Below are 12,116 nucleotides of genomic sequence, written 5' to 3'. Positions count from 1 at the left end.
CCGGATGGAGAGGGGTCCTTCTTGGGAACAGGGAGGGATGCAGTGGGGAAGGGAAAGTGGCTGGGGGTGGGGAGTGGGGACAGCGCCTCTGGTGGAAATTTTAAATCATTTTAATTCAGTGACAACTGCATTATGCAAATGCATCCAGTCGTTTATAACAGTTACAGCTGTAATAGCTACGGGTTTTAGAGGCGCGGTGGGACTTTAATACAAAGATCTCCTGTTTCTTCTCTCTTCTGCAGAGGTGCTATGAAAATCACTGTCTGCGGCAGGAAAAACACCCCAAGCTGAACAGAGCCTCCTTTTGAGAAAATGGACCTGCAGAAGTATTTAAGCAGAATGTTATCTTTTAATTAAAGTAGTGAAGGGCTCTGGGCAGCTCCGAAGGCCACAGGCTACAGAAAAATATCCTGTCTGTAAAACTAATCTTAAAAAGCAAATAGAGGTATTCTATGCTAATTATAGCCTTTGCCTTAGGTGGAAAATTATATATATGCATATCCTCAGCACCACGGTTCTTTCTTTTTTTTTTTTGAAGGATTCTGAAGGTGGGGAAAGATGTATGTCTTAGGACATAATAATACCAGTTAACACAAGGTGCTTTTTTTTTTTAATCCTAAATACACTGAATATTTCATCCAAAATAAACTTGTTAAGGCCAAGTTCTATTTTTATCTTTATTTTTTTTCAGAGGAGACCGTTTCATTTGACTGAAAACTTGAGCAACTAGTCAAGACCACATGCCTTGGTAGCAGTAGTGTTGACATTCACGTCTTTGGTCCCTGTGCCAAAAGTTCTCAAAATGTGGGCCCAGGAACTGGGCTTCGGCGTTCCCTTTGGCTTACCTCGAGCTCTTTAAGAATTTGAACTCATGGGCCCCACCCAACTGCTCAATCAAACCTCTGAGGATGAGGTCCAAGAAATTGTTTTAACATGTTTTCCAGAATTTTGATGAATGTTAAGTCTGAGGACTTCTGAATTTGTGGGCACATTCTCTCACTTTTTAGTAACTACTTTGTTTTCTCTTAAAGTATTTGCACACTTTTACCCTACAACCCCACCCATCCCCCCCGGCCCCCTGTCTTAGATCTAAGTCCAAAGTTTACTGTTTAATCTGTCCTTTCCCACCCCACCTTCACCAGCTCTGCACACCCTCGGCCCACATTGATTGAGGGTGCTTTCCACCTTGAATCAAGGCAACTTGAATCAAGTAAGAAAAACCTTGGCCTTCCTGGAGACCTAGCGCTGGGTTTACAGGATCCTAGACTTGTCCTAACTGCAGTGGGTACTACAGCTTCTCCAACAGAGCCACCTTCACTAGGAACCTGTTTGGCTGCATTGTCCATGTGGTGCTTTGTAAGCTGGTCTCAGCCAGCCTCACAGATGTATTCAGGGCTTGCTTCACAGTATGCATCTGTTGTGCTGTCTTGTATTTTAACTGAAGCGTGGTTCACAGGCTCAGCGAATGCTAATGGACTAAAAAAAGAAGGTTCAACCAGGTGTTACTGTAAATAGGTGCTGAACTGCAACAGCCATAAATCAGGCAGAGCAGACAAGCAAATCCCCCAATATAATAAAGATTTCCAAGATTCACTCCCTGCATCTGGAACGGAAGCTTCAAGCACAAGGTGGGGTGAGGTTTTGTTGTGTTTCATATGAAAAATACTTAAATTTTATTTTGCTTACCATCTGCTTGCGCCTACCCTGTGACAATCAGTTTGGTCTAGCAAAGATGTGAAAGATGGCGAGCCATACCAAAAATCTGCAGTATTAATTTCCCTAAAATCTCACACAAGCTGCCTTGGAAACAGGGTATCAGCATAAACCATAGACCCATTTAGAGCTGACTACAAGATTAATGACTTGTCCTGCACTGATTTCCTCCTATTAGCAATCAGTGGGTCTGCTCCATCTGTCATTTCCCTGGAAAGAAAATGTGTGTTTAATTTGCCAGTAACTTGTAACTTGGCTTTGTAAAGGGAGTGACACACATACATTTGGTGACAACGCCTTCCAGGTGAATTATATTGGGGTGATCGAACTGCCCCATGATGCTGGCTTCACTCAGGAAGTCTCTCCTCTGTTTGTCTGTATAACCAGCTTTCAGAGTCTTGATGGCCACACAGATCTCTCTCTTGCCAGGCACTTTGAGACGCCCACTGCAAACTTCACCAAATTCACCTTTGGAAGAGAAAAAGAATCAACTAAGGACAGAAACACATTCAAAATGAAAGAGTGATAGCTAACATTTGTTGAGTGCTTACTACATGCCAGGCACTGCGCTAGGGTTTCATATAAATCAAGGAAATTTTATGTACACAAGTATTTACACATATACATGCACGTACCATATGTTCATTTGCACTTATATAAGGCACATACATATATTTAATATCCATGAAGAAAACAGGCTTATGGGATAATCACTCAGATACTTACCAACTCCTATGACTTTTTCAATCTTAATGCAGGAAGCGTCAATTTCTTTGGCAAATTCTCGGACGGCTTGGTTGGGGTCTTCATATGTAAAGGGATCCACATATGTTCTAACACCTAAGTCAATAAACATGTGATAGGTTAGCTGAACACTTCTCAGGAACCACTAATAAACTTATGTTGTCTGGGTCTAAAAATACTTAGCACAGGAAAAGTTTTCTTAGCATGAAAAAAATACTTAGCACAGACATACGAATATGTTTAAATTCTTGCTCTGGTTTTCATTAGCGGGTAAACAAAGAATTGTTAGCTACTTGAGAGGCTGCAGCTCCGCTGACTTCCTGGAATGTCTTCACACTTCAAGGATGCAATTTTAAAAACAACCCATCTATTGGAGGAGAAGGAGTCTCTCTGAGAGAATGCAGTCTGTGTTAACTGAATATTGTTGTCTCTCTCATTCAGTTGCTCATGTTCTACCCACCATTTCCAGCTGTTCTTCCTTAGGGAAGATAATAAAAACTTTCTTTCTCAACTGGATTGCCCAATATCTGGACCAATTAATATGTGACTGACAATTAACAAACTAAGATTAAACCATGGTTAAGTAGACAAAAGGGATTTGAGAATATGGAGACTCAGGATTGGATCTCCATTTTCATTCTGTTTTGGCAAGAAAATACTGTAAATAGAGACACTGATACTGACTTGAAAACTTCAGCTGGAGAAAAGATGGTCACTGGTTTGCATACCAGGAAGTGTAATTCAGTCACACCCCACAGTCATTTGCAAACTAGATTCAGAATGTGAGCTCTGAGCCTAGAGATGTCTGGGGGCAAGATGCATTAGCAATCATAGGGAACCTTCTACTGCATTCACACCTCTCCTTTCCCTGCTGGCGCCCCTGAGGCTTTGGGGTACCCAGAGGGTGGAGGACATTGGTTGGTCCCATCCCTTTGATATTCCAGTTCTGTCAGTCTTGTCCTCATCTCAAAAATAAGCACCATTTTTCTTTTTAAAACTATATATACTGCATGCAAATTAAAAATTATGATTTTAGAAAGGAAACAAGGAAATAAAAGTTGTCAAACACTGCGTATCCTTTATCACTTGATATGCTCTAGCCAAAAAAACCTTTTCTCAAGACTGTTCTTCCTACCTAGTCTCCCTCTTCTGCCTCCCTGCTCTGATAGGGTAGCTATTAGCCACATGTTGCTGTTGAACTGTATATTACTGAAATTTAATAAAATTCAAAATTCAGTTCCTCGAACACATTAGTTACTTTTCAAGTATTCAGTAGTATATCTGGCGATTGGCTAATGTATCAGATAGCATAGGCACAGAACACAGCCATCATTTCTGGAAGTTCCATGGGATGATGTGCCCAGACAGTCAGCAACCACTGTCCATAGCTTCTAGCTTGCTTAAGTCATTCTAGAGTTGCTTCCTTCAATTTATTCTTTGATCCCATTTGGAACATTAAAATAACAAGAATCCACTCAAGAAAATATTGATAGCCCTGAATTCCACAGTACATATTCTTTGGGGTGTAGCAATTACTGTTCAATCTCTTACTCTCTTCTTCTCCAAAATGTTTACATTATGAGAAAAATGGTTACCTTTTAAATCTTGCCACCTAGTTACAAAAGTCAGGCAGACAGTACCTTTTCAGGGGTAAGGAGGAAATAAGGAAAAAGAGGAATCTAAAGGAATTTCCCCACATCCCATCTTTAATCTGATTTAAAACAATCTCCTGTCACCTAGTTCATGATGATATTCTTAAGTACATTATTTAAATAATTCCATGAAAGGAATATAGTATTCATAGCCACGTGAATATTATGCAGACATTTCTATACTAAAAACATGAGACATGTTCTAAAAATAAAATTATTTTTTTTTACCTTGATTCAAATGTTTCTCTTCATCTGCCTCTTGTTTTGCTTTACTGTATTTACTCCGTCTATTAAAAATGGGAGGAAAAAAAAGAAAACCAAATTACTTACAAAAGCTGTAAGCCAGAAGTTCTTTGTTACCCTAATATAACTCAGGCAGATGTCCTACACACATTTCAGAGATGAGAGAACTGAGGCTTATGGGCATTGAAGTAACAAGGTAAATAACTTGTCACCTTGGTAGTGAATAAGGTTTTATCTGAAAGCAGAGTCCAGAGTCTCTGTTCTTACCCCAAAATTAAACTGAGGTGATAAAGCAAGTATTTTATAATTATGTAATTATAATTTCAAATCCCCGAAAGAAATGTTTCTCATTAAAGATAGATTATGTAAGTTTATTGGCTAATTTCCCCATATATATTCTGAATTAAAATAAGTTTCCCTGGGTGCATTCTATATAAATTTAATGACAATGATGTTCAGTATGTGATAGGTAGTAAGTCTTGTTGCTAAAGCCACAAAAATCACAAGAAACTCATTCTCATAGGATACGATCTTCTTAAAACAATAGTTTTGTGGTTACTGGCTTCAGCTGCTGCATACAAACCTCTAAATTATTAAAGAAAATTTAAAGGTAAGTATTTGCTTGGTCTTAGATTACATTTCTTAAGAATTTGTAGAAAACTTGTAGGACTAAAAAATGAGAAGTTCCCATTGGTAGCCTGATTCTCTTTCTGAAAAATGGTGTATGGTCTTACAGTTAACATTCTGCTTAAATGTCCCATAGGAGTGAGATCTGGCTTTATCTTGGGACACAGAAATCTTAAGTACATATAAAAATCTTGAATCAGTAGTCTTGATACATTATATATGTGTATATATAAGTCTATGCATGTGTGCATGTATATCTCATTTAATGAGTGAATGAAATGTGAATGAAAATCCATTCACAGCTTTCTGAAGTTTGGGAAGATGAGACCAAATTAGTGGAGTAAATGTGTACATATGTTTCTGTCAAGAGTGAAAAGCTGAAATTGCAGTTTATAATCATCTTGCATTTTCTTAGAACTTTTAAGATGAGGTAAGTTAAGACTCACTCTTACATATGAGCAAACTGAAGCTTTGAGGGAACAACATTCCAAAGGCTACAGTGCATTTGGGCACCAGAACCCTTGAATTCTGGACAAGAAGGGTGGGATGATCATGTGTAAGAGAGAACAGAGGACCTGAAGGAGGAGCCATGCAGGGAGGGCAGAGAGGCAGCCCACCCTGGTCTCGTGTCCCAAGCTTCTCACCCACGTTCCTTTCCCAACTGCCAGCCGTGCAGGAACCGGCTCCTAAATCAGAACCTCACAGCCTGCAGATCGTTCCTCCGTGAGTGTAATTCCCTTGGAAATAATACTACTTTGTATTTAACTTTTCCAAGTGCTCTTATCACATATATTATCTCTTCCCCTAACTGTTTGCAAAGCAGGAGCCAGCTTCATAAACAGAGACCCCAGTTCCTAGAGCTAACTGAAGTACATGTAATTCAGTCACAAATATAATAGCTTGCATTTTTACTTTGCACTGAACTTCTAAACAGCCTTCATGCCCATTATTAAACTGCATCTTTACAACAGCCGTATGAATGCAGTCAGGCAGACAGACACACTCTGACACAGTACAGACGCAGACATGGAGGCAGTGGAGCAAGCCATTCACCCATAGCCCTCTTAGCAAGTACAGGAATGTGTCTGCTCTGAACTGGCTTACTACTTCACATGCCTTCTCAGAGAGGAGATGAAGTCATTAGATGCTATCTGAGAGAGCGAATTATAAGTACTATTACATTTTACATCAGTGAATCCATATAAACTGAATTCCACAGCTCTCAAATCCATTGCTTCATCAAAAAAACGAAAACAGGTTTAAACATCTTGAAACCAAACATGTGTATGAAAGATGTAGTCCCCTCCGATCTTCCCCGTTCTCCCCCTTTTAAAGGAAATATAAGAGTGTTAGGTCAGGGACTATGAAAACAAGACTTTATGTCAGGGAAACGTGTGGCCAGGTCCCAAGGGTGTGATAGGGTCTTGCCAGCTGGAGAGATTGTATCTTATCAGAGCTCCTAAAAGCATTATCTAAAATTACAAGTGTATCTTTAAAGCCACTTTAGATCTTGAATACTGATTTGAATTTCTTTCCTTTAAAAGAGGAAAAGGAAAAAATACAAAGAGCAGGAGAGCTTTGGTACCAACTTTGAACTATCAGTTAAGTTCGTCAAAACCCCTGCTATACACCAACAGAAACAAGGGGTCTCAAGCTGCCCAGGAGCACAATTCATCAACTATGTGCAAAGCCAGAGGAAATGCAAAATGGCAGGGATCATTAATTATAAGGCTGACACGCCCATGCCTTCTTGAGGCCACTAAACATGGAAGGAAGAATGCAATTCCAGGTGAAGGTATTATTTTTAAAGAAAACTCTTGGAGCTGTTACTTGGAGGACAGGACCCTACCGAAGAACAGGGGCCACTGCAAAAGAAACACAAGGATTACTGTTCAAAGGCTAATAAGAGCTTATTAGCTTTTTAGTAATACACTGAAAACTAAAATGCTTGAGTCCTGCTCTACCTTTGTCACCTGCTGACCCTTCCTCCTCGGCTCAGGGTAGGATAATGTGTCTGTTATTGTCCCAAGAAAAGAAAGCCCATTGAAGTCGGCCAGCCAGCCCGGAGGGAAGCGCACAGCCTAAAGTGCTAACTCTAAATTGACATCCGAGGCAGATCACCTGAATGCCAAAGGAAACCTTTGTTGAAGATTTTCTCATTATGGAGACTTGGGAAAGCTGATTAAAAAGAGGGGAGGGGAGTGGTCTGTTCGTGAATGAGCCACAAGGAAACATGGAATCTTTCAACTGCATAAGTGAGAAGGGCCTCTCCTGCAGGTGAGCTAAGGCCTGCCCTCGGTCACAAGAGGGGTAGTTAGGGTATTACCGGGCATTGTGAGGAACAGCAGGAGCCCAGAGCACTGCCCTCCCAACCGGTGTGTTGTTCCTGGTGCCCCGACTGTTCAATAAAACAAACAAAATAGTGGAGGAAGAGCGTGGCAGGGGCCCAGCCTAAACCCCGCTTTCATTAAAATACTAACTTCCCCGATCACGTGGATGGATTTGATTGATGTGGTTCACTGTTCCAAAACTAATTAGTAAAAGGTAAGTAATTTATTCAGTTAAAGTGCAGATTAAAGAAGATAAAGCAAGGTAATAAGCAGCATGGCTCCAGGAGGACCCTTTCCAGCGTGTCCCAGCATTGCCCGTGAAGATTCATAGAAGCCATCCTTCTCTTTACCTTTCCTTAAGCTATCATTGGTCTTGCACCAAATGATGTCTAAAAATTCTTCATGAGCAACATTTTGAAATGGATGGAATTGAACTGTACAACCGTACTTCGGTTGTTTAGAAATGTTCCCAGAGTACCATCTGCCCCCTAATTGTATGAATTTACATGACTTCATCAGAGCCAATTGAGGCTAACATTTAAATGCATTCATTCTTATGTGATCATAATATTCCAATTAGGATACCAGGGAAGACAGAAATAGACTGAACAGTAACCGTCTGAGCGTTATATGAACAGTTAGCTCCCAAGTGGAAAATGTTAACCTAAAATCAGCTTGCAAAGTCTGCCTTTATAATGTGTATTAGGCTTGCACATTAATTCACAGATTGCGAGTGTTACCAATATCATTGATGAGACTCCTGAAATTTTGGTTCGCTAGTACTGTCAACAAGAGCTTTCAAAAAAGGTCACATTTTTTCAGTTTAGAAGACATTCAAATAACCTGTCTATTCCAGTATTAGAAGTCAGTAGATGGACTCCTGTCCTGAGGAGGCAACTCATCAGCTGTGTGACCCTGGTTTAGTTAATTGGTTAACCTCCTCTCCAGGCCTCAAGTTACTAATATACAAGATGTGAATGTTAGGATTAAACAGTTTCTAAACTTGAGCCACCTGTGTACCTCCTTCCTGAATTTTGCCATAGCCACTTCATTTTTTGCTTAAATTAATTCACTTTTCCTCTTTAATTCAGATAAAAGGGATACTTTAAAACCCAGTAACACTAGCAATCGTTGGTATAAAAGCTACCCACACCTGGTTTATCAGGCAATACTTGTCTCTGATCACCAAACTGTCCTTCAGAAAAGAGGGACCCATATTGTATTCTAGTCCTTTCTTAAAGTTTTTCTCCAACAATATAATACAATTTGGGGAAGACACTGTAGCTTAAAGCAACCTCTATTAATGCTATTTGGGATGCTTTTGGAAGTACCAATGAAATTATGGATGTAAGGGTGTGGGGGGGAGGCATCAGAAATTTAACACATGGGCCATTAGTTCTGGAGGTTATGACCCTATCATTGCATTTTATGATATTGTTGTTAATAGCCCTTTCAAAAATCACTTTAAAAAGCAATGAACAGGCTATACTGTGGGGCTCACAAACATATGCCAGCGTGAGTACGGGAAATGGTGCCATGCTGCTCACAGAATATGCATATATGGTTTAGGATCAGCTTTGTAAGGACAGCATCCCAGAGGTGCAAGAAGTACTTCACCTCAGAGAACCCGGGGAGCAGGTAGTGACACACTCTGAAAAGCCAGCAGAATCCTGGAACTATAACTTGAGTGATGAGGAAGACAGAGATCAGAGATGTCAATAAAAAACGTTAAGTTGTTTCACTTAACACAATGCGAGTGATGAAAATATACAACATATCTAAGTCAATGAACTTTGTTTATCATTTTAAATACATAAAGTCTATAAACTTAGTAGTTTGATTCATCCCTTGAGATCCCTAAATGTTTACACATCCAAGTTGGCCAAAAGAAGAAAACTTAAAAAAAAACTTGAAAAAATGAGATTAGTCTGGCTTGTCTAAAGCTAGGCTTCTCAGTATAAAAGTAACTATAATGAAATAAATGAAACAATTGCTATATTTAAAAAACAGAAACAAAACTAACAAGATACCAGCTGTGAGCCTGAGGCTGTTTCTTCTTTCTTAAACGACAAATTAGCACCAAACAGATTTTTCTTTGAGGTATTCAGGACTGAAACTTTTCTCACCGTTGGGTCCCTGGCCCACACTCCTCTTAAAAAAAAATCTCAGTGTCTCAACATGTGTGGGGCTCAGCTGGAGGGGAAACCACCCTGTAAAGGGTCTATCTCTAGCGTCCACTCTGCCAACAGCATCGTGTGGCTCTAGGAAGCAATAAGCAGCCCCATAATTTTCTAGGCCAGGGTGTTTTATTTGTTACTTTCTCAGTTTCGGGCTGCAGTGCGGCAAGATTATTTCGGCGATACCATCTACCACCTTCCATTTGTCCTCTCACTAAAAGCATGGACAGGACTGTGGACCGCGCTACCTGTCTCCTCTTCCGTTACCTGTTCTTTTCCCATTTTGTCTTCTGTAGCAACATGATAGAGGGCACAGCCTGCTACAGGCAGAATCAGCTGAGTGTGCATCAGCGGCTGCAAAGCCTGTCAGCTACCTGGCTCCAGGCAGCCTTTTCCGTGACAGCTTTATGGCCAACACTAAAGAAGAATCAATAGGAGGGCATGGGGTTGACATTTCATTTTCTAAAAAGTGATCCATTGAGGGCCAATCACTGACCAGTGTTTATCAGCCTTGGGAAGTGACATTTTTTTTTTAATGGGGGAAAAGAGACAGGAATCATTGTTGGGTAACTCGACAGGCTCAATTCTCTAAGGTGGGAACTCATAATTGGAAATCCGATGCATCCTGCTATCAATCCTGCCTTAAATAATAAAGTGATCAATAAAAGCAAAAAGGAAATTAAGTCATCAAGCTTTGCGGTGTTATTTTCTACAGCGACTGCTTTTAATAAGCTTGTCTTCCTGAATTACATTTTCATGTGCTTTTTTCCTTTCATTTTGCCAAAGGACAGACATCTGAAATAACTTATAATGAAGTGACTTATTTCTAATTACTCATGTTTAACTGCTGTGTTAAGGAAAACTGGAAGAAGAAAAAAAAAAAAAGTAAATCTAAAGGAAAGCTGGACTACAACTAGGAAGTGCTTCCAATCAATGTCCCAGAAGGCTGAGGCATTACATAAGGTGAGCCCCACTTTCTGCAAGTAAGTGTTCTCTCAAATGGTTCTGGGCTTCATGTGGTGATGGAATTTAGTCAAATGTATTTTGTAAGGTAATTAATATTTTTTTTCCATTTTTAGACTGTCAAACATCTTTATTTTCTAACAGAAGTTTATGTACCCTATAAAATTTTCAAATGCAGAAATATGTAATAACAAAAGCAAAAGGCCGTGTAATTTCAACAAACGTCTCCATCCTATAGGTGGATATTCTATCAGGTGGATATATATTAATGCATACAGTTCGCCAGGTGTTTAAGTGCCTGGGATGTTTAGTTACACAAAATCAAATGGCAATGCACAAGACAGAGGTCCATCTTGATTGACTTCCAAGATCAAATACCAAGAAAGGAGAAAGCACTGGGGATTCAAATCCGGTTCAAGTCAAGTCGAAGTTTCCAAAGACTGAGATGTCCTATTAACAGGGTGCAGCAGGCATTTCTGTATGTGTGCTTGTATGTGTGTATTAAGGCATTGTGAAAGGGTTTATGGTGGATTTAACTTCTTCAGGATGGACTTCACTGCTCTACTCAAATGTACTTACGGACTTTGCATCAAAAAGAATAAACTCAAAGACAAATGTAGGTACCTGCACACAATGGGAAGTTGCCCCTTACTGTGTTAGGGTGACCGTAAGTGATCTATAATACCAGGACACTTTGGAAATTGGAAAGTGAGAGTGGAAGCATGATATTAATGAATACATGTGACAACTGGGACCATCCAGGCAAATTAGGATGTATGATCGCAATCACCCTAATTATAATGTACCACAGAGTGAGGGAATGGCATGGTGGCTTATGCAGGCCAGTAGAAACAGCCAGAAGCCCTGTCGTGACATCAGTGAGATCAGCAACAGGAGAGGCTGAAAGAGACAATGCAAAAGACACAGGCCTGAGCGCCAAGCACGGCTACTGGCGGGGCACCAGGAGCTCTGCCATGGACAAGCAGTGCATCCATCTGAGCACCGATTTCCTCTTCTGCAGCATGAAATGGTTTACGTTTAATCATTCTGGCATTCCCGTGCTGTCTTTTTTGCCAAAAGCCCCACCTTGTAAACAGTTGACAGTATGGATAGGGGGCACAGTGTGAAGGTTGGAGAAAAATGTGTCGTGTGAGGCCTAGATGTGGGCACACATGGCAGACAGTGCACCCCTAGTCCTCTGCGGCCTCCAGACAACAATAAGAAAACCTGATCTAAAAGAATATGCTTCCAAGCCATTTTTATTTCTGTCTTTTCTAGACTGTTTTTCCAGTATCAAGTTAGACTGTAGGCTCTCCCAGAATAAGCAGTCTGCTATTTTAGATTAATTTGCACAACCAGTGCCGTGCCCACAGTGTGCTCAGTGGATATTCTCTGGAAATGTTGGTGGCCTTTCCTCAGGGAAGATTTGAGTGTCGTGCCCATTTCTTTGCATTGGTTACATTATGATTAACCTCTATCATGCTGAAGCACCTACTATGTGCTGGATTATTTATTTTGCCTAATAAAATTCTCCTGACAAAGACTCATAGAGGCATATATTCTATCTTCCCTATTTTACAAGAGGGAAACAAAGACAAAGAGATGAGGTAATACAGCTGACTAATGGCAGAGCTCAAATTTTTGGTCCGAGTTTCATATGGATTTTC

General features: G+C 40.2%; 1 protein-coding gene across 3 annotated transcripts in view; it reads right to left on the bottom strand.

Annotated features, from left to right (window-relative positions):
• Nucleotides 1–12,116, bottom strand: part of EPHA4 (EPH receptor A4) — a 135,738-nt gene that overhangs the window by 19,757 nt on the left and 103,865 nt on the right. For all 3 annotated transcript variants that reach the window (XM_057503494.1, XM_057503495.1, XM_057503496.1), the window contains exons 10-12: nucleotides 4,338–4,396; nucleotides 2,440–2,553; nucleotides 1,996–2,181 (exon numbers count right to left, since the gene is read on the bottom strand). In XM_057503494.1, coding sequence (XP_057359477.1) covers nucleotides 1,996–2,181; nucleotides 2,440–2,553; nucleotides 4,338–4,396 — 359 coding nt within the window. The remainder of the gene's footprint in view (nucleotides 1–1,995; nucleotides 2,182–2,439; nucleotides 2,554–4,337; nucleotides 4,397–12,116) is intronic.

Source organism: Manis pentadactyla, chromosome 6 (genome assembly GCF_030020395.1).
Source record: "Manis pentadactyla isolate mManPen7 chromosome 6, mManPen7.hap1, whole genome shotgun sequence".
Taxonomy (NCBI): Eukaryota; Metazoa; Chordata; class Mammalia; order Pholidota; family Manidae; genus Manis; species Manis pentadactyla.
The sequence above is the reverse complement of the archived record's forward strand: the minus strand, read 5'-3'. Positions and strand labels throughout refer to the sequence as shown.